Here is an 18,597-nt window from a genome sequence, read left to right as displayed (position 1 = left end):
ATTATGAAGCGCTGTCAATTAATCCTCTAATTTATTATGTCTTCAAATACTGCGCACAGTGAGTCAGTAGCTGGGCATGGAGGTGAAATATGGAATGACTCAGTGCGAGGCGACCAGCAGGCACAGACTTTCCTGGGCACGGCTTGTTTTCTTGCCCTTGGAGCCTTGTCTGGGGAGAATTTTGGCAAGTTCTGTGCATTTCTGGCTGAGCTTTTGGAAAAAGGCAGAAACAGGGCTTTGGGTAAATCTTGTACGGAGGCATTATTCCCCATTGACGATGTGAGTTTGGCCAGCGATAAAAAGGAGAGAGGTAAGGCTGCGATGGGTGTAGGAGGTAATGCAGAGTGGATCTTATGGACACTGAGGGGCTTTGGGGCAAGTGGTTGGGCATGGAGGGTTGGGTCTGGAGCTGGAAGAAAACTGTCTGAGAAAAGCAGCTTGAGGGATGCTGGGAAAGATGGGGAAGGCTTGGAGCTGCTGAGCATGAGTGAATGCCAGGGAAAACAGCAGAAGGCTTGGAGGGTTACCACAGAACCAGCAGCTATAATGAGGAGTTTGAGGCTAGACATAAGGACAAAGCATGCTCCAAAGGGTTAGATTTGGAGAAATTCTTGGGTAGCAGGTACTGGGGGGCTCTGCACCCAGCAGCAGGAAGGTGTGTTTGCAGGCAGCGGGGCTGCAGCTGGGAGAGCTGGAGAGCAATGTGTGTGCAAAACAGTGAATCCTCGTCTTGTTGGAGAATATACATGCTTTTGTCTTGTGTAGTTCTTCTGAGTTGTTAAGGGTCTTATTGGTTTAAAAGGAGGAGAAAAAAAAATTGAGTTGAAGTGAATCATGAGGGTAAGGGCTTGGGGCTTAGTCTCTCTTTTTGCAAATGTCACAGAAGATTCAAAAGTTGATTTGCCTAGTTTTACTTTTTGGCACATCGTAATTCCATTCAGTGGTTTAAAAATAAATAAAAGTAAAAGTTGTGCAGAATGCCTTCACGCCTTCTGGTTGTGCTGGTGAATGTTAATGCAACACACACTGAGATGTGTATGTCCTTCTTTTGATAATTTTGCACATTTCTTATATTTACCATGAAGTGAAATAAAGTATTTAATAATTACAAGAAGTAATGTGAGCTCGTGGCAGCTCTTTAAGGGAATGATACGGGATCCCCATGATTGTAATGCTCACCTTTTTTTTCTTTCTTTTGCCACTTCTCACAGCTGCCAAAATAAACTCCTTTTAAGACAGACTGATGTCAGCATAGCTGGTGTGTTTCTAATGGAGCATTCCTCCTGAGGCCCTGCCTTGGGTTTTATCTTTTGTCATAGCTTTTCCTAATCTCTTGTTCCAAGTTTATTGCTAGGGTCTCCTTAAGAATTTTTGCAGCAGATTTAAAGTAAACCAGCTCCATTTTGGTAATCAGATGATTTGTGTTCTGACCACGTACAAGCTTAACTTCTTTTTTTTTTCCATTGGTTTCCCATAAATTTTCTCTATAACTATGCTACTTTTTCTAGGATTCTTGAGTAGCTTCCCTATGGTGGAATGTACGATGGTTACTGGCTTCCAGCTTCAGAACTGTGTCCGTGTGGTGCCATCTTTAATTTGACTTGCTGGATCTTTAATGGTGATTTTCAGTAAATATTAACTTAAATTTTTTTTTTTTTTTATTTTGAAATCAGAAATATTGGTGGTAGGGTGGATGGTTGGACTGGGTGATCTTGGAGGTCTTTTCCAACCTTGGTGATTCTGTGAATAATTCCCTTATGTGTTGTCCACTTCTCAAAAGTAGCGTGAGATTTTTGGGCTGCAAGATCAATTTTGGTTACTATGAATAATATTGTTTGGGGGTTTCAGCGTGTTGTTCTTTGATAACAAAAGGTAGCAGAGCTTCCAAGGGTATACAATTGGGCCCTGAAAGCTCTGATTGCATGATGAATGCCAAGTTTGGATAAAATCACTCATGTTTTCGTTAGTGTCAGGCAAGCCTTTGCACATACAATTGTGGATGCTGTAGTTAAATACAAATTGCTATTTATTCATCAAATTATCCGCAATCCATACATTGGCTGATTGAACTCCTTTTTGAGATACACTTCCTTGTAAGTGGAATACTTCTGACGATAAATCTGAAGCATCCAGCCATCTTTCCTGGATAAAATGAAGCTTTGTTCATTCTGTGTGTATTAATCTTGAGGGCTTGTTTGTTGGTTCAAAAAGAACAGTAAAAACAGCATGGCGACTGGGAGGTGGGAGAGAACTGTGCAGGTTGCTTTTTCTCCCTTCTTTTTTCCTCCCTTTAGACACCCAGGGCACACAGGAGTGACACTGAGGACTGGAAGCACAAATGGATTCAAATGTCCAACTCAGTCCTGCTGGCTGCGAAGCAGGGCTTTGGGGTTACTCTTGTGGGGTCAGCAGGGACCTTTTCTGTTTGTGCAATGAAATCAGGGAGCAAGGGTCTGCTGGAGAACTGAGCTGCTGGGATTCCAGTGGGGTTGTCTTTCAGTGGAAGGGCTGAATTTAATAAACCTGATGCACTCTTTCTCTTGTTGTGCTGCTTAGCTCTAACGGATTGCTGTTGATGATTTGGAATTATTTTGTTTACGTAGTCTGAGAGCTTTGTTTTAAGCAGCTGGGTGGAAATTGAGATGAAGGCAGCCTTAATTCACTTTTAATAAAAGATCAATGAGTTTATTGTGAAGAAATAGGATACAGATGTAAAGTGCACTTGATAAAAGCATTAAATGTGTGTTTAACCTTCCCTTTTTGTTTTTTCAGTGCTACTGGTGCTTGACCTTTTTTGTTTTCCAGACTATTCTCTTTCTTGGTAGTTTTACATTTTAAGTTCCACTTGGACTACAAAAACAAACTCTGCTGATGTTTTCCATCTCAAATGCTTACCAAATCCCTTCGATTTTACAAAATATTCAAAAAGTAATCTCCAGACTTAAGTCTCATTAAAACCTTCGCCCTTCCTGTGGGACAAAAGTTCAGAGAAGTTCTGGTCGATTTTGATTTGGAAACAGTAAAACAAAAAATATCACGGTGTGAAATATTAATTTAGGCTTGGCAGCTTCACTGTAAAATATGCTTCCAGAAGTTTCCAATTAAAATGCAGCATATCTAATAGTATGAGGGGGGGAAAGCACCTTAAGGGGTTTTTTTGTTTATATGAGGGAAGGTGTCCCGGACTTCTCAGAAAATGAAGTCTTGTAGCTATTTTTATTAAGTAAATGGTCATGTTTATATTGCAATGAGTTGACTTGGTAGAAGAAACCACGTACTCAGGATTTCCTGAGCTATACTACTTTTTAATCAAGTACTGTTGATCTTTTTAATCAAGTTATTTGACAGATGCTTCTGTCTGTGTGTCTGTCCCCCCGGTGCCCCTTTCCTTATATTTCAAAGAACATAAAGCAAAATTAGAGACATCAGACTGCTGAGAAGGACTAAATGTATGGAGCAGCCATACATTTAATTAGAGGAATGAGTTAAAAAAAAAATATATATATATATATATATATATATATATATATATATATATATATATATCGTGTCCTTTTAGAGTTGTGTGACTGTAAGATCATAGGAGGCACTTTGAAAATGCAGTGATTGGACATGCACGTGTATCACAGTGGTAGTAGTGGTCACTGAGGGAAACTACAGCTCAAAGGCTGCAGTAATTAAAAGCAGTTGTTCAGGGTTAGGAAATGGCTGTCCAAATGCATTGTTTCCAAAGTCAGCTAGTTATGGAAGCATCCGTATAGCAAACTGTTGGACATATGTGCAGTTGTATCATGACAGAGTGCATTTTATCAGCAGGTATTACTGGGTTTACGAAGCTGAACCAGAAGAGAAGTGCTATGGGATGGTCTGCAAGGTGGTTGTTTTGGTTGAAAACCTTGCAGTTGAATATTTCCAGGATGGTTTGAGCAGTACAAACAGTGCTATGGGGAGTTCTATACTGTGAGACCAAAAGCGAGATGTTTTCAGTTGTGGGTTTTTAACTGTAGTCTGATTTTTTAAATGTGCACTAATTCAATCTGAAGCCAAAGAGAAATATTTGAAAAGCAAATTCTGAAAATCCTTACAAAGTTGTACTGCGATAATAGCTCTGCTGTAGGAGATCCCCTTTCTCTTCCTGATGTACGTTGGGTGTACGCTGCAAACTGGTGGCATTAAGAGTAAGGAATATGAATAGTACTCTTGTGGACAGGGCTTTTTTAGACAATGTAAATATTTGAGTCCGTGATGATTTTGAAGTGTGCCTTTTTCTTGAATACAGGCCCTCCTGTACATGACATCTAATCTGGCTGGATCCTCATGTGGAAATTTTTCACAGCCTAGGAATAAGAGGATAAGGGAAGAAAAGAGATTGATCCATTATCATTTACTTTCATACTGAGTTTTTAACATTTTTGAGAAGGAAATGAATTGATTGCAATCACTTGAGGAATGGAAAAAAAGGAGTGGAAGCCCTTAGAAATCACTCCGTTTGATGTAGCGGTTTCTGTGGATTGCCTTTTTAATTATGTCAATATAAAGAGAGTGCCAACACTTGACTGGAAAACTCACCCTTGTGTGTCCCTGGGTTTCCACTTCCTCTGCTGAATGATTCATGGGATGTGGGTTTAACTGGTAGAGGAAATAAAATACCTTTAAGGGAGGAAAAAAAAAATCTTCTATCATGTTTGGAAATAGTTTTAAAAAGCAAGCAAGGATACTGAAGAGCACCCATGGTTTGTTTAACTTTTAGCTCTAACTCTATTTTATGTCTCTGGTTGGTGGGACCTCTCTGCGTCATCGCCTCCGTGTCACTCATCTTCAGGGGAACTTATTGACAGAATTCTAAATTTGAGGGAAGAGGAAACCTCAGAACTGTTTACTTGTTTTTGCCACCTAAGTTAGGTGTTTTGATCCCCCAAATAAATACGGAATTTTCAGTGATGGATTTGGGGCTTGGAACTAGTTGGCACTGCTGAAATGTACCGCCCACACCTCGCTGTGCTCACATCTGCTGCTTGGTCTCCATACGCATTTGGTGAGCATCAATGAGTGCCTTTTTTCCACATTTAGGAATTCAGTTCCACACCTTTGCTCCTTACACACTTCCACGTCAGATGCCATTGCATCAGACTGCCTCTCTGGTGCCATCTGTCAACCACCACCATCTGCCTCTGACACTGTGGGCCCAGGTAATAAGATGGGAGGCATTGCTTCTGGATCAGCCATCGTAATTTACTGTCTAGTGGCAAGATCTTATAGAAGGACAATAAGTGAGCAATCTACGTATGTAGGAGCCTATTTGTGCTTGCAGGAGAGGCAACTCCGCCACCCTGTGCTTGTGCTTTGGTGGCTGTTCTGAGATGCTTGCCTGGCTATTTCTGCCTCTGGCCATCTGAGAAAATGTCTTTAAATCCACAAGTAACTATGCTTAATTTTTTTTGCCCGTTAATGAAAAGGAATACTTTCCCCTAATCCTTAATCTGTTTCATCTGAATAATAGTGTCTAAGCACGTTCTTTAGGCATTGCATTCCCATCTCTTTCAACTGCTTAGATAGTTTAACACTTCAATGCCAGGTTGAGTATTTTCTAATGCCATGAAGTTTAAGCTCTTCTGTGGAACTGAAGGAATATTGTTTTCACTTCAGATAGAAATAGGAACAAAATTATTCTTTTATTCACGTGGACAGTTGTGACTTCCATCAGACATAACATTTGTATTTCTGACTGAACAATTTAAACTTGATAGGACATAAGTAATGAAAAAGTTCATTCTTTGCTCTAAATATTGTTGGGAGTTGAATAGAAAGAGAATTAAAAGAAGCTGGAATCTCTGTAAACATCCAGAAAATGGCCTCCAAAATCATGTGTTGTTGCACTGGGGTGGATCTGTAAAGGAACAGCAGAGTTTGTGAATGTGACTTTTTACAGAATTATAGAATCACAGAATCACAGAATGGCCAGGGTTGGAAGGGACCTCAAGGATCATGAATCTCCAACCCCCCTGCCACATACAGGGCCACCAACCTCCACGTTTAATGCTAAACCAGGCTGCCCAGGGCCCAATCCAACCTGGCCTTGAACACCTCCAGGGACGGGGCATCCACAGCCTCTCTGGGCAGCTGTTCCAGCACCTCACCACTCTCTGGGTAAAGAATTTGCCCCTGATGTCTGACCTAAATCTCCCCTCCCTCAACTTAAAGCCATTTCCCCTCGTCCTACACATATCAACCCTTTCAGAGAGTTGATTCCCCTCCCCTCTGTGGGCTCCCTTTAGGTATTGAAAGGCTGCAGTGAGGTCACCCCGCAGCCTTATGTTCATTGTTTTATTTTATATAATGAACATAATTATGTTCATTGATGTTGAAAATAAAATCAACAATTAGACTTTAGTACTTGGCAAAAATATGAATTGTTTCTTTACAAAATGATCATCATCATCATTACCTATTTAATTCAGATGAAGAACTCTTAATTGCATTGAGGGTAGCATGATGAAATCCTGAGATGTTTACAATCTATTTACTGTATACTTGTTTTTCCAGGCTGATATATGTAGTGAATTTCCAGTTTGAAAGTTAATTAAATATTGCCACATATGGCTATGGGGACTGAGAGTAAATGGATTAAATAAATAATGGCTCCAAGATAGATCTTTGTTTTAAGTTATAGGCCAATGAATAATCTTATTTGAAATAATTAAAAAAAAGATTTGATTAGGTTGTTATTGCTGAGGTGGTGATTTTCTGTGTAGCAGAAGGGAAAATAATATCACTGTTTAATTTTGGGGAATGTCTGCAAAGAATATCTTTTCAATAAATCAAAATAGTCAAATTTCATAATGATTACCTGTAAGCTATTCCAGAAAAAATTCTGTGCATTGACAAGACAGTATTGCTATTTAATGTTCAATGGACAAATTGCTCTATCACTAATGCAGTAAAAATAAAATCCTACTTGCTGTGAAGTGTTCTTTTTTTATTAAAAGGTTGGGTTTTTTTTGTCGCTGTTACTTTGCTAGAATGAAGAACATTTGAGACAAGCTGCTTTCTGAGGTGCTGAGTTTTTTAGTGTCAGCACCAGCTCAACAGATCACTAGAGGATAACTTAAACACAGAGTTTCAGTAAGGAGAGCCAAAATTTCTTGAGTTCATCTTGGATAACATAAAATATACTGTGTTAATTTTATTTTTTTCAAGTGCCAAGGTTAAGTCTGTATTCCTGAGCTAATGCAGAATTTACTAAAGGAATAAGCTTGTGTTTACAGTGAAGCTGTTTCTTACTCAGTTTGTTTAGGTTAGATTAAAACCATTCCTTGCTTGTAGGAAAGTCTGGAAACGTGTAGCCAGACTGTATTTGTGCAACTGATCTGACTCTTCTTTTTCTCCTTTCCTCTTTTGTAGGGTCAGTACAGACCCTCTGACTTGTTGTGTCCAGAGACGTACGTTTGGACCCCTATTGAGCAATGTCTCCCACTGCTCGAGCTGTCCAAATACTCTCGTTTCAACCAGGATGCAAAAGCAGGTAAGGACACGAGTAATGATAAATGATGTAAACAGTCTCTCTCATATTTACTGCGCGTTGGTATTGTTTGCTTCTGAAAAGTTATAGAAATGTTGCCTTTAAGGGGGAAGAAAGTTTAAAATTCACAACTTCTGCGAGCATTATCAAGTAGATCATTTTATCTCTGCACACATGGAACACAAGTTTCAAATCCATTCTGTTTTACAGGTAATATGTAATTCAGAATTGACATTTTGGTGTTTTTCAGGTAATTTTATATACTATTTTGTGAACAAAAACAAATGTTTACTCCTTCCTTAGATTCTAGTCTGATGAGCTCATAAAGAGGCAAAGTTAGAATCAGTGCAGGAAAGTGAAAGTGAAGAAGCATAAAGGCATCAGGTGTAAAGGAACAGACTGCTAATTTAGCTTTTCAGTCTAGCTGAAATTGTGAAGAATACAACAGTAGAAACGCCACAAGCATCTTGAATTACATGGAACATAAGTTGTACATTCTGTAAAGTAATTACTTATTGATTTGCATTGAAAGGTCAAAATTATTTTAAAAAGTCAGGTCAGATGCACTGCAAGACACAGATAATGATTTAAAGTTTGGGTACAATTTATATGGGTTGTGCTGTACAAATAGAGAAGGACTGCGGGTAGCCATGTGATATGGTGGGAAATAGCCTTGGGAATATGGAATATGGTTGGATGCACTTTGGAAAGAAAAAACCACAGCCTTTAGAGATCTCTATGTTTAAGGTACGTCATATCATCATCACCCAGATATGCCATTAGATTGGTGAAAGGAAATAGGAAAAAAGAGAGGTAAAATAAGGAATGGTTTTGGAGGCTAGCGGTGTTAAAGATATTTCTGTTATGCAGAAGGAAAAGAAGTGTATTCATTTAAGACTGACAACTAAATTACTTTGCCTTTGACGATGTTAACCCCATAGAAGCTAAGGGGTATCATCATCTCAATTCTGTGAAATTCCTGGGGGATACCAGGCTTTTAGAAACTGCAGGGTATAAAACATTGCATCGTTATCAGCACAAAATATCTCACTCCAGACATTACTGGAGCTGTGACTTATGTCCCGTGGTTAAAGGAAATTAAAACATAGCTACGTGTTGAAGTGTGTTGGGCCTGCTGAGAGCTTAGCCATTTGAGGTTTAAAGATTTGCTAGCTTTAAGGAAGTTACTTCTCAACAGCAGAATCAGTTTCCTCCTCCTTTCCTTTCCTCTCCACAATAGTCAGCAATATGAGTTTAATTAAGTTACGGCAAATTACAAAATGAGCGATAGAAACGATGATGTGCTTTATTCCTCGTGAATAGCTTTCTGTAACACAGCCCTCAGCTATGTCAGTTAAGTAGGTCATGATTTATCAGCATTGGGACTTCCTACTTACAATCTGAGGGCAATAACCAGACCCACTAAACAACTGGGAGGAATGGTGTGGCTTGCCCTGTTGCCCAAGGTGATAAAACAGTCACTGCAAATGGTCATCTCTTAGTATGGTCTGTAATGCCAGAAGATTTGTGAAATGTTACCTCACACCAGTTTGTTCATCATATTTGGCAATTTTCAAACTCCTTTTCCCCTCCCATAAAAAAAAAGATAGCTAATAAATGTGCTAGCTGTAGGTTATGAAAGTGCTACTTCAGAAGAGAGTGCTGCACACTCTGACCTGCCAAGTCTCAGTGATGGGAGGAGGGTTGCTGAGTATTCATGCCCGTTACCACTCAGAGCTCTTTGCTATTATCAGGTTTTCTGAAAAACCAGAGATATTAACAAAAAATAGTAGAAAATTTCTGAAGTATTAGGAAATTTTCATCATTATTTATGGAGGATTGTGCCTGTTTTACATTATTTGGTTGTCCCATGCTTCAGTGTTTTCAAATGTTTTGAAGTATTGTTTTCCATGTCCTTGTCTGACGTCTAATACTTTTGTTAACAGTTGGAGGATGAAGAGAGGAGAGGCGAACTGAACGAAGTTGTTAACTCTTTATACATCAGAGATGAGTCTAGAAAAGTGTCTAGCAGTTAATAACTGAATAAAGCAACCACAGGCACTGTAATAACTCACCTTTTTATTACTTAGGGTGGTAAATCATGGGTGCCCAGCAGCTGAAATAGATCCAGCTCTTGACTTCTGGCCAGTGTGCTGAGATTCAGCCTTACTTAAACCGAAAACACTCCAGTCAAACAGAGAAAATGATGAGCTGTGCCAGCAAACTCTTAGATTTTATATTTTAATAAACCATGCTGGTAGCCTCTTCGTGTGCAGTTCCTAGCTTGTATTGGAAAACACCAGTGACTTTAGGGGGGAAAAAAACTGCATAGCAATGTTAAAACAACATTTGTGGTTAAAAGGTTATACCTTTTGTCAAATGTTCTTTTCTAAATTACCAGTTTTACCTACATTACACATGCCATGCAGATTACACATGCTGAACAGATTTTTTTATTTCTGTTGCCTGGCACCATCTTATAAATGAAAGAGCTTTATGAAGGTTCTGATGTGTTTATTATTAAGCAACAACGAGTCCTTTGCATACAAATAAATCAGCAGTTAGTGAGGCAAGGCAGTAACTGAGGGTTTGGATAGTGATGAGCTCTGAAAATAGAGGCTATGCTAAACTGCATTTTCTTGAGGTGATGTACAGGCCACGTGCTCCTACTCTGTAAGAAAGAAATATATATGAAACGGAGCTGCCAATACTGATGGAGTTGTACTGAAGAAAGTAGAAATGAATTCAAGATTACTCTGCAGGAAAGTACTTGTCTGTGACTTGGACAACGCATTGAAACTAGTGTCAGAGCCACGTGATAGTGTGGCCATGGTCAGTCTTTCATGCTAGTCCACTACCTCTTTGCAGAACTGGTCTTCAGCATTGTACCTCACTGGTACTTTCACTAGCAGTTACGGCTATGGAATAAGCACAGTATGAAAAGTATCACGAATAATTTACTTGGTATCTCAACATACTTTTATCCTTCTGCTTCCCATTTTTCTGAATCTAACCCACTGATGTCTTTTCAAACATCTGTTGAGAATTTTGGTTTGTTGCGCCCAAGTCAAGACTGTGAAAATAGTTTTTTGTGAAGTATGATAATCTGCTTTGGGGATGGTAATTAAATTACTGGGAAACTGCAAATCTTTCTTCCTATCACCACTGGACTGTCGACACCTTCAAGAAGCAACTCCAGATAAGGATAGATCCAGTCTTGGTGTAACGTAGTGATTTCAAAGCCTTCAGCGTGTCGTGTAACTGGGGTGTGTGTGCAAACCACTGTAAGCAGGGTGGTTTGTTTTTTTGCTTTTTTTTCTACATAAGTAAAGGCAGTATTTGATCAGGGTTGATGGGCACGGCCCACAGAAGGCTCAGTTGTAATCTGCTTCCCACCTTCCGTGTTCAGTACTTGGAGCAAAGTCTATGAGTATTGCAGATCAAAACTGATTTTTTTTATCTGGACAGGTTTGCTTACTGATATTAATAATTGCTTACCTAGTACACATCTGTTCAGTGTCCTGTATAACTGACTAATAATAGAACAAAATCAAAATGCAAACGTTATACATCAATTAAAACCTAAGCCCCTTTTTTAGTATTGAAACACACACGTGGCAGAGACACAGACTCCTCTGTGTAGGCTTTGCAAATTCATGGACAGAAGACATTTTGCTCCAGAGACAATAGTCTAACACAAAACACCATGGGTGCTAAAAGATGGTATAAGGAAACGGAGAAACAACTCCAGTTTTTGTGGTAGATATTTCCCACGTATTGCAGAACCATCAACTCCATTTTCTTTGCTATGTACAAAACTGAGGTTTTAATACATTTGCTGCATTGTTCTGCTGCATGTAATAAGTTAGAGCAGTAAAAGGCAAACAACATTCCAGAGATTTAATGACTTCAGAATCCAGATCCTCTTGATTATGCGTATTAATGTTTCTTGAGAGGAACCGGGGGATTTTTAGTTCATTAGTAAATAAAACTTAAAGCTCTTACCCAGAAATCTGCAGGCTTGGGTTATACAAAAGTGTATTTATTTTAAATATGCATTTGTATACATAATGCTTTCACTAGAAAAATAATCTAGAAAAACAACTATTTCAACAACCTTGGTTTCTAGTGCCAACTTTCAACACATTCCATTTACACTTTAGCTACTATTCTTTGCTGATAAAAAGGACTTATTTCAAACATGTTTTGCATTTATTGCATCTGTGAACACTGAGTATTTATTTTTTTTTTGCTGGTTGTTCACTTCTGATGGCTTAGGTCAGTGGTGAAGTAATGTATCGGAGCAGTGTCACATCTTTAAATCTCATCAGCTGAATTAACATAAACGCCAGTATGCATTAATGTTTGTAAGCATCCTGTAGTGCAGGTTAATGAACAAGGGGATCCATGCGTTAAAGTTGCTGATTATGAAAATGTGGTCACAGATATCACACGTGGAGAACTTTAAGCCAGTTGTTTAGAACTGTGCCATCATCTGCTTTGTGGAGAAACTGCTGGTGTCCTCAAAACAACATCCATTAAAGTTATGGTGCAGAGAGTTTTGAAAACATCTTAGTAAATTCTCTTAGATTAATAGCTAAATTATTCCCAATAACTCTTTCCTCTCTTATAACAGCAATAGGCAATGCAGACAGTGCCAATAAGGTGTAGCCAGGCAAATTTTCACTCATTTTTATTATACTTGGATTAAATTGCAATGGCTGTTGTGGGATTTTGGTCTAATACGCAAAAATATGCTCAAATTCTCCAGCGATTCTGTAGTAAAAAGGTGACAAACTTTATTCACTTGGTTAATTTGTGGTACTAAACAGCTGGTACTGCAGCTTTGAAAATGGTTTGGAACCATTTATGCATCAGAAGCAGTGCATGAATTGGACTAAGCATTGGAAGTTAGGGTGAATCATCAACTCTGGAGTATCGCAAAACAATTGCCAAGAAAGAAAGGACTTTAAATTGTAATTGAAGTACAATTACACTATGAACTCCATTTAGTGTTGTTAACAAATCTCAAAGTTTGGTAAATATTTGTTTAAAAGTCAGTGTTTAATGTTATGCTAAGCGTATCTGCATCTGACATTGATAGAGTAAACCAACACTCCTCAGGAAGCACCATCATCTGACTTCCAGCACGAGTCATGAAAATAAGCTGTAACCCAAAGTTACCATCATGAAGATTGTGTAATAGCCAAGAGTTTTTAAAAAATTATGTAATTTTTGAGGCCTTTGCCAGCATCTCCTTATTTTTCATGCTTATGTATAGAAATGATGGATCTTGGTTGTGTGTGTTTGCTTCTGCTGTAGTACCTGGTTATCCGGGCCTTACATGTGGAGCTGCTGGGAACATAATTGATTCCATGTCTTAATTAATTTAGCCAGTAAATTGATTGCTGGAATCTGATTTCCTTAGCTGATAAGCTGCTGCCAGTAGCTTCAGTTTTGCCTGTTTCATGGAAAAGCTTGTGTTTGTAGTTCTCTGCTTGACTTCTGTCAAGCAATTGACAAAGCAGGCTTAATGAGGACCTTTCTTGCCCTTCCTTTGAAAAGTCCTCTTATCGCTCCCTGCCATTTTCACTTGAATACAATTCAAATATTTTAATACGTAATTTTTAACAATTACACCTTTTGAAAAGTTTTCCTGTTCCCATCCTGTCATTTGGAGCTGTGATTCTCAAAAGCATAATCCTGTAAGTCTTCATCTAGGAGGTGAGGTTGAAGTGAGGTGGGAATCGACATCTCCCAAATAACAGCAACAGGTTGAGAAGTTGTGGCCTTCGGTTGCACGAGGGGAGGCTTAGGTTGGATATTTGGAAAAATTTATTCTCAGAAAGTGTGGTCATGCACTGGCATACTGGCACTGGCCATCCAGGAAGGTGTTCACCATTCCTGGTTGTGTTCCAGAACCACAGAGACGTGGAACTGAGGGACATGGGTAATGAGCATGGTGGGCTGGGCTGGGGTTGGGCTTGGGGATCCTAGAGATCCTTTCTAGCCTGAATGATTCTATGATTCTATCTTTTGTATTGTCTTAATCCCTCTGCTTTTGCTGTGGTTGCAAGCTTGACTGCTCAGTACTCCATTTTGTTGGGGGGTCTTGAGGCACCATTAAAAGTCTTTGGAAGTCTGGTTGAAAATGGTCAGCTCTGCAGCTGGAAGGGAAGCCTTCATGTGAAGGTCTGAAGTCCTCAGTCATCAGCTGGCTCACGGTCAGTCCCATGGGAAGATTTTGCTTCAGAGAAAAAAATAAAGCTGTCAGAATGTTTTATTCTTGCATAAATATGATGAAAGTAAGTATATGGAAAAATATTTATAAAGCAGACTGGAAGAAAACAGCATGCTGGATTGCTGAAATTCACTGTAATTGGTCTAATATTTCTGTCTCGGCCACAAGCAAGTTTTTAGCTCCATGGAATCGAGTTCACAATCCAGAGAGTCACCATGGCCTGTTAATATTACACAGTGTTTTCTGATTTTTATTGTGCAATGCAGAATAAATAACTCAGACATGTATGAAATAAGGCAACAACTCTGTTTCTGCATTGTCAGCCCTTGTAGAATTAATTTGACCTTAAAAATGAAGTCTAAAACACATTAATGTGTCATAAGTGTAAGCTAGCTTTGCAATGCTTGGAAGTTGCTGAAATTCAGATAATTGGCATGACATTCATAATTTGCTCTCATTAAGGTCACTCTGGCCTTTTAGGCAGTGGTCACAATACAGAACTTAGACTGACTAGCATTGTTTTATAGTAAGAATATTACTGCTTACAGTGGAGTTGAGTATTTGGCTTTGTTAGTGAACTGTACTGCCTTACAGGATAGTAAACTGTTGAAATGAAAGCGCAGCTTAGGTAGTGTTTTTGTCTTTTAAATCTGCAGTAACTTGAATGTAATCTTATGCAAAATATATTCAGGAAATAGATGGAATAATCTGTTTGAGACGTCAGTTTACTTAGTAGCTTTAAATTTCTACTCGACTTGGTAACACGGTATTTTGCATTTTTGAAGAAAAATATTCACGTTTTGCATAAGGAATGATGCAGTTTGTGCTCATTGCTTATCTTTCTTTTTAAGATTCATCCCTGAGTCTTCTCTAACTTCACGATTGCATGTTAATGTGCCTCTCCCAGCAGTATCTGAGCTGCTTTCTGCACCTTCTGCAGTTCTGCTTCTAGTCTTGGTATGCATGGTGCATTGCAACAGTGAGTAATTGAAAGTTGCCTGAGTGACCAAAAGGGGTGTTTGAAACAGCCCAGAAGCGTACTGGGTATGCACTTAATATTCTTAATTGTCAGTTCATGTTCTGGCTTCTTGGATCTGAAGCAGTCAAGAATTGCGCTGTCTTCAGAGGTGCAACTTCAAAAGAATTGTTGTAGCTCGTTTTGTCTTCTGGAAGAGCATCTAAAAGTGAAATAATACCTCTGTTGACCTCCCATCTTTAGGGTTATATTCCACTTTACGTGGTTTTAGCATCTTGACTTAGGATAAACTGGATATGGCTATAAGAAGTTGTTTCAGTGTCAATGAACTAACATTTTCCCAGGAACTACTAGATTTGTTTGTATTGCATCCCTGAAAAGCAAGTCCTTGGAGAATTATCACTGTCATTTAAATCTATCCATTTGGCAGGTAGTTCTCCATCATAATATTACAGGATAATAAACTGAAGTAGATTAGAATAATCAAATTTTATGAGGGCTCAGAAATTCTCTAAGACTTTATACTCGCTGTTTTATGTGCCTCTCCCTCAGATGTTTCCAGAACAGTGAGCCATGCTCAGATTTGAGCATTGTTAATATAGACAATATATTTAACCTATTGCATTTGCAGGTAAGCAGAAGATTTTGCAGGTTGCTGTGAGTTATGCCTGAGAACCTATGAATTCTGTATGCACAAGAAAGGTTTTCCATTGGCCCCTATTCATGTTTACTACTAGAATAATAAGAATCAAAACACAATGACTTATTGTTTCCGCATGGCACAGCAGGGTTAGCAGATTTTGAATGCATTTGTCAAGTGATTAGTCTGCTTGCTTCTAAAAGCTGAACTGCAGATCATAAGCCAGTTGAGTGATTTCAGGCACAAAGCCCAAAAGCTGTTTTTTGTGAGGTATCTTCAGGAGTTGCCCTCATTCTACTTTCAAGGCTATAATTCTTCTGTCGTATTTTATAAGAATCATTGATAATATTTAGATAAGAACATATTCCCTCTTAGAAACATTCTATTTTTGAAAAGCAATTTGAAAAGTTGTTTTTTTCTTGCTAGAGTAACAGAACAGCAAAAAGTTGGCTGATGGAGAATATTCTGAGCATTTCACTGTACTGGCTTTGTGACTTGTGCTTCTTGGGTTTTAATTAGGAACTGATTTTTTTTCATGTTTCATTTTAACTGTACTCTTCATTTTCATCTGAGTTGGTATTTGTATACCCCAAGGCATACTGGTCTTTCTTAATGTGTGAACGTAGTATGAAAGAAGCAATATGCAAAAAAGCACATTTCAACATACTGCTTTACATAATCATAGAATGGCCTGGGTTGAAAAGAATTGCAATGCTCATCCAGTTTCAACCTCCCTGCTATGTGCAGGTCACCAACCAGCAGCCCAGGCTGCCCAGAGCCACATCCAGCCTGGCCTTGAATGCCTGCAGGGATGGGGCATCCACAGCCTCCTTGGGCAACCTGTGCCAGTGCCTCACCACCCTCTGTGTGGAAAAACTTCCTCCTAATATCTAACACACAGGGGATGGGTGTCAGGCATCAGCTGGCATAGTGTTAAATATAAAGCAACCTTTATTATGTACTGCTTAGCAGAAGATATTTAATCTTAATTTATTTTTTCAATAACAATGTTGGAGCCCAATTTAGTTATATTTTCTATTTAATTCTCTATTTAAACCCATTCTGCTTCGGTTTAAATTATGACTGAAGGGGTCTTTATGACTGAAGGCAACGTATGCCTGATGTTGCCTCCAGAGCATAAGCAACCAAAAGCTGATTAAACTTAGGGTTGGTATTGTGGCAACAGAAGTTCCTACTCACCTTCCTTAAAAGTTCTACTGTATGCCTGAGGTTATTTCACTGACACATAACATTTTGTAAATCCCTTTTTGGATGGGATTAAGTTATATCTATGTATTTAATTATTCTTGCAGAAGATTATTTTATCATGTAAGTTTCTATTTTTGGAATCAGTGGAAAAACATTCACTTAAACCAGGCAAATTTTTAGGTGTTTCGGCAACTGAGGACTCTGTCCTTCCTGTCAAAATGCATTCTATGAATCAAGAATCAACATTTGTAGAAAAGCCCAGTCAAATACGAGTTTGTAGGATGGAATATATCTGGGCTTAAAGTTTTTCTGATGATAAACTTTGTTTATTGCCAAGCCTCTATGCATGCAGTTTGTGCTTTGCATCTTTAGCTTCAAAGTCTGCATGATTCATATGACAGTGACTTTTCAAGATAATTGGTGTTTCCTTGATTACTCAGGAGGGCATTCTGCTGCCTGCAGGTAGTGCTCTACAGCTGTGCCACTATCCAAGGAGGTTTGACCTGCAGCATGGCTTGGCAAGCTCTGCTTCAGCAAGCACTTGGCTGCAGTGTTCAACAAATTTGCTAGAACCTGGGCAGTAATAACTGTTTAATGTAGCTATAGAGCTAGTGCTAGCATGGGTCTGATTCCAAGGAGAATAATGCAGTGACTGTGCTTGATGTAATGAGTAAAAGTAGACAAAGTGTGTAAAAATATGCCAAACAAGAACCAAGTTCAGCTGAGCCAGTGAGTCTATAGGGGAATTCAAGGTACAGTAGCTTTAGTTACTGTAAGAAATTGAAGCTGGGGCCAGGAACGCTTGCGAGCCAAAAGATGAACTCATCCACAGTATCAGGCTTCAGAATTATTTAAAAGCAGTGAACATCAGCAGTGAGCAGCTCTGAAAGTGCTCTTGGCAGGAGATTCTTTATGAAGGCTTGGCAGAAATCCAGGTCAGGACACAAACTTACAGTCAGCCTAGAAGTGCAGTAAATACAAACTTTCCAATTTGAGAAGTTAAAATAACTTTATGGCTGTGTCACCTCCAGGAGCTGCACTTGCACGTTTTTTCCTCGGTGAACTTTGAGAAAGACGGAGAATGTGATAGAAGAGGTGGTGGGACGGGGAGCCTGTTGGGATGTCAGGAAGGTATTGGCAGCACATCAAAAACCTGATGGGTTTCAAAGGGGCGGAGAGGGCTACAGCGAAGTGCCTTTGACTTTAGTGTTTTATCTAAAGCGATTGCCAACCATAATTAGCAGAGAATGCAATCATAGCAAATACCGCGCAGATTTTCTTCCTTCAAACCGCTTTTTTCCTAGTTAAGCTTTAAGAAATACATTGTACTTTTAATGTTGGGAATCGAAACACAGATAAAAGAAATGAAGTCATTCCCAACTTTGTAAAACAGACTTCATTACGTTTCACATAGTAAATTCAAGCAATCAGCAGAAAAGTGGGAGTTACTGTGGATGAATAGGGGCACGTTCTAAGAGTGCCTTGCTACAAAAAGCATTTAATGACCCCCTTTGTCTTTACTGGAGCAGAAAGAAGAGCCAGAAGGGAGCGGTAAGCTTTTCCATAGTAAGGGTTACATTTGAATAGAGATTTGCCTTAGAAATCTCTTTGTATTCCTCCGGACTATTTGTTTAGCTTACATGTGGTGAGTTCAAAGGATACTTACATATGAAAAGCAGGTGAATTCTATTTCTCGGTCTTCAGTAAGCTTCAGGTATGTAAACTAAGGCAAGGCAGCAGTAGGTGACCAGTTTGCTTCCCAGAGCTGGTGCCTTCTGTGCTTTAGGTCTGTTGCCATTTGTGAAACATGCTGTAGAAGTTCTGTCTCTTTTTGTTCCCTTCTAAATAAAGACAGTATTTGCCCATTAAGTAGCCACTGATTTGCACAGCAGTAGGTTTGATTTGATGTTGAGCTGCGTGGAGCTTGGTGCAGTGGTTACTGTCCTTGTCCAGTCAAGGGAGCTTGGTGTGCTTAAACATGAACATGAACACACACCATGTTGTATCATGGG

General features: G+C 39.1%; 1 protein-coding gene across 7 annotated transcripts in view; it reads left to right on the top strand.

Moving 5' to 3' along the window:
• Window positions 1-18,597, top strand: part of ATE1 (arginyltransferase 1) — a 69,566-nt gene that overhangs the window by 47,336 nt on the left and 3,633 nt on the right. For all 7 annotated transcript variants that reach the window (XM_048945117.1, XM_048945111.1, XM_048945110.1 and 4 more), the window contains one exon: window positions 7,402-7,522. In XM_048945117.1, coding sequence (XP_048801074.1) covers window positions 7,402-7,522 — 121 coding nt within the window. The remainder of the gene's footprint in view (window positions 1-7,401; window positions 7,523-18,597) is intronic.

This window comes from Lagopus muta, chromosome 5, assembly GCF_023343835.1.
Source record: "Lagopus muta isolate bLagMut1 chromosome 5, bLagMut1 primary, whole genome shotgun sequence".
Taxonomy (NCBI): Eukaryota; Metazoa; Chordata; class Aves; order Galliformes; family Phasianidae; genus Lagopus; species Lagopus muta.
This window is presented reverse-complemented; position numbering and strand designations above follow the sequence as displayed.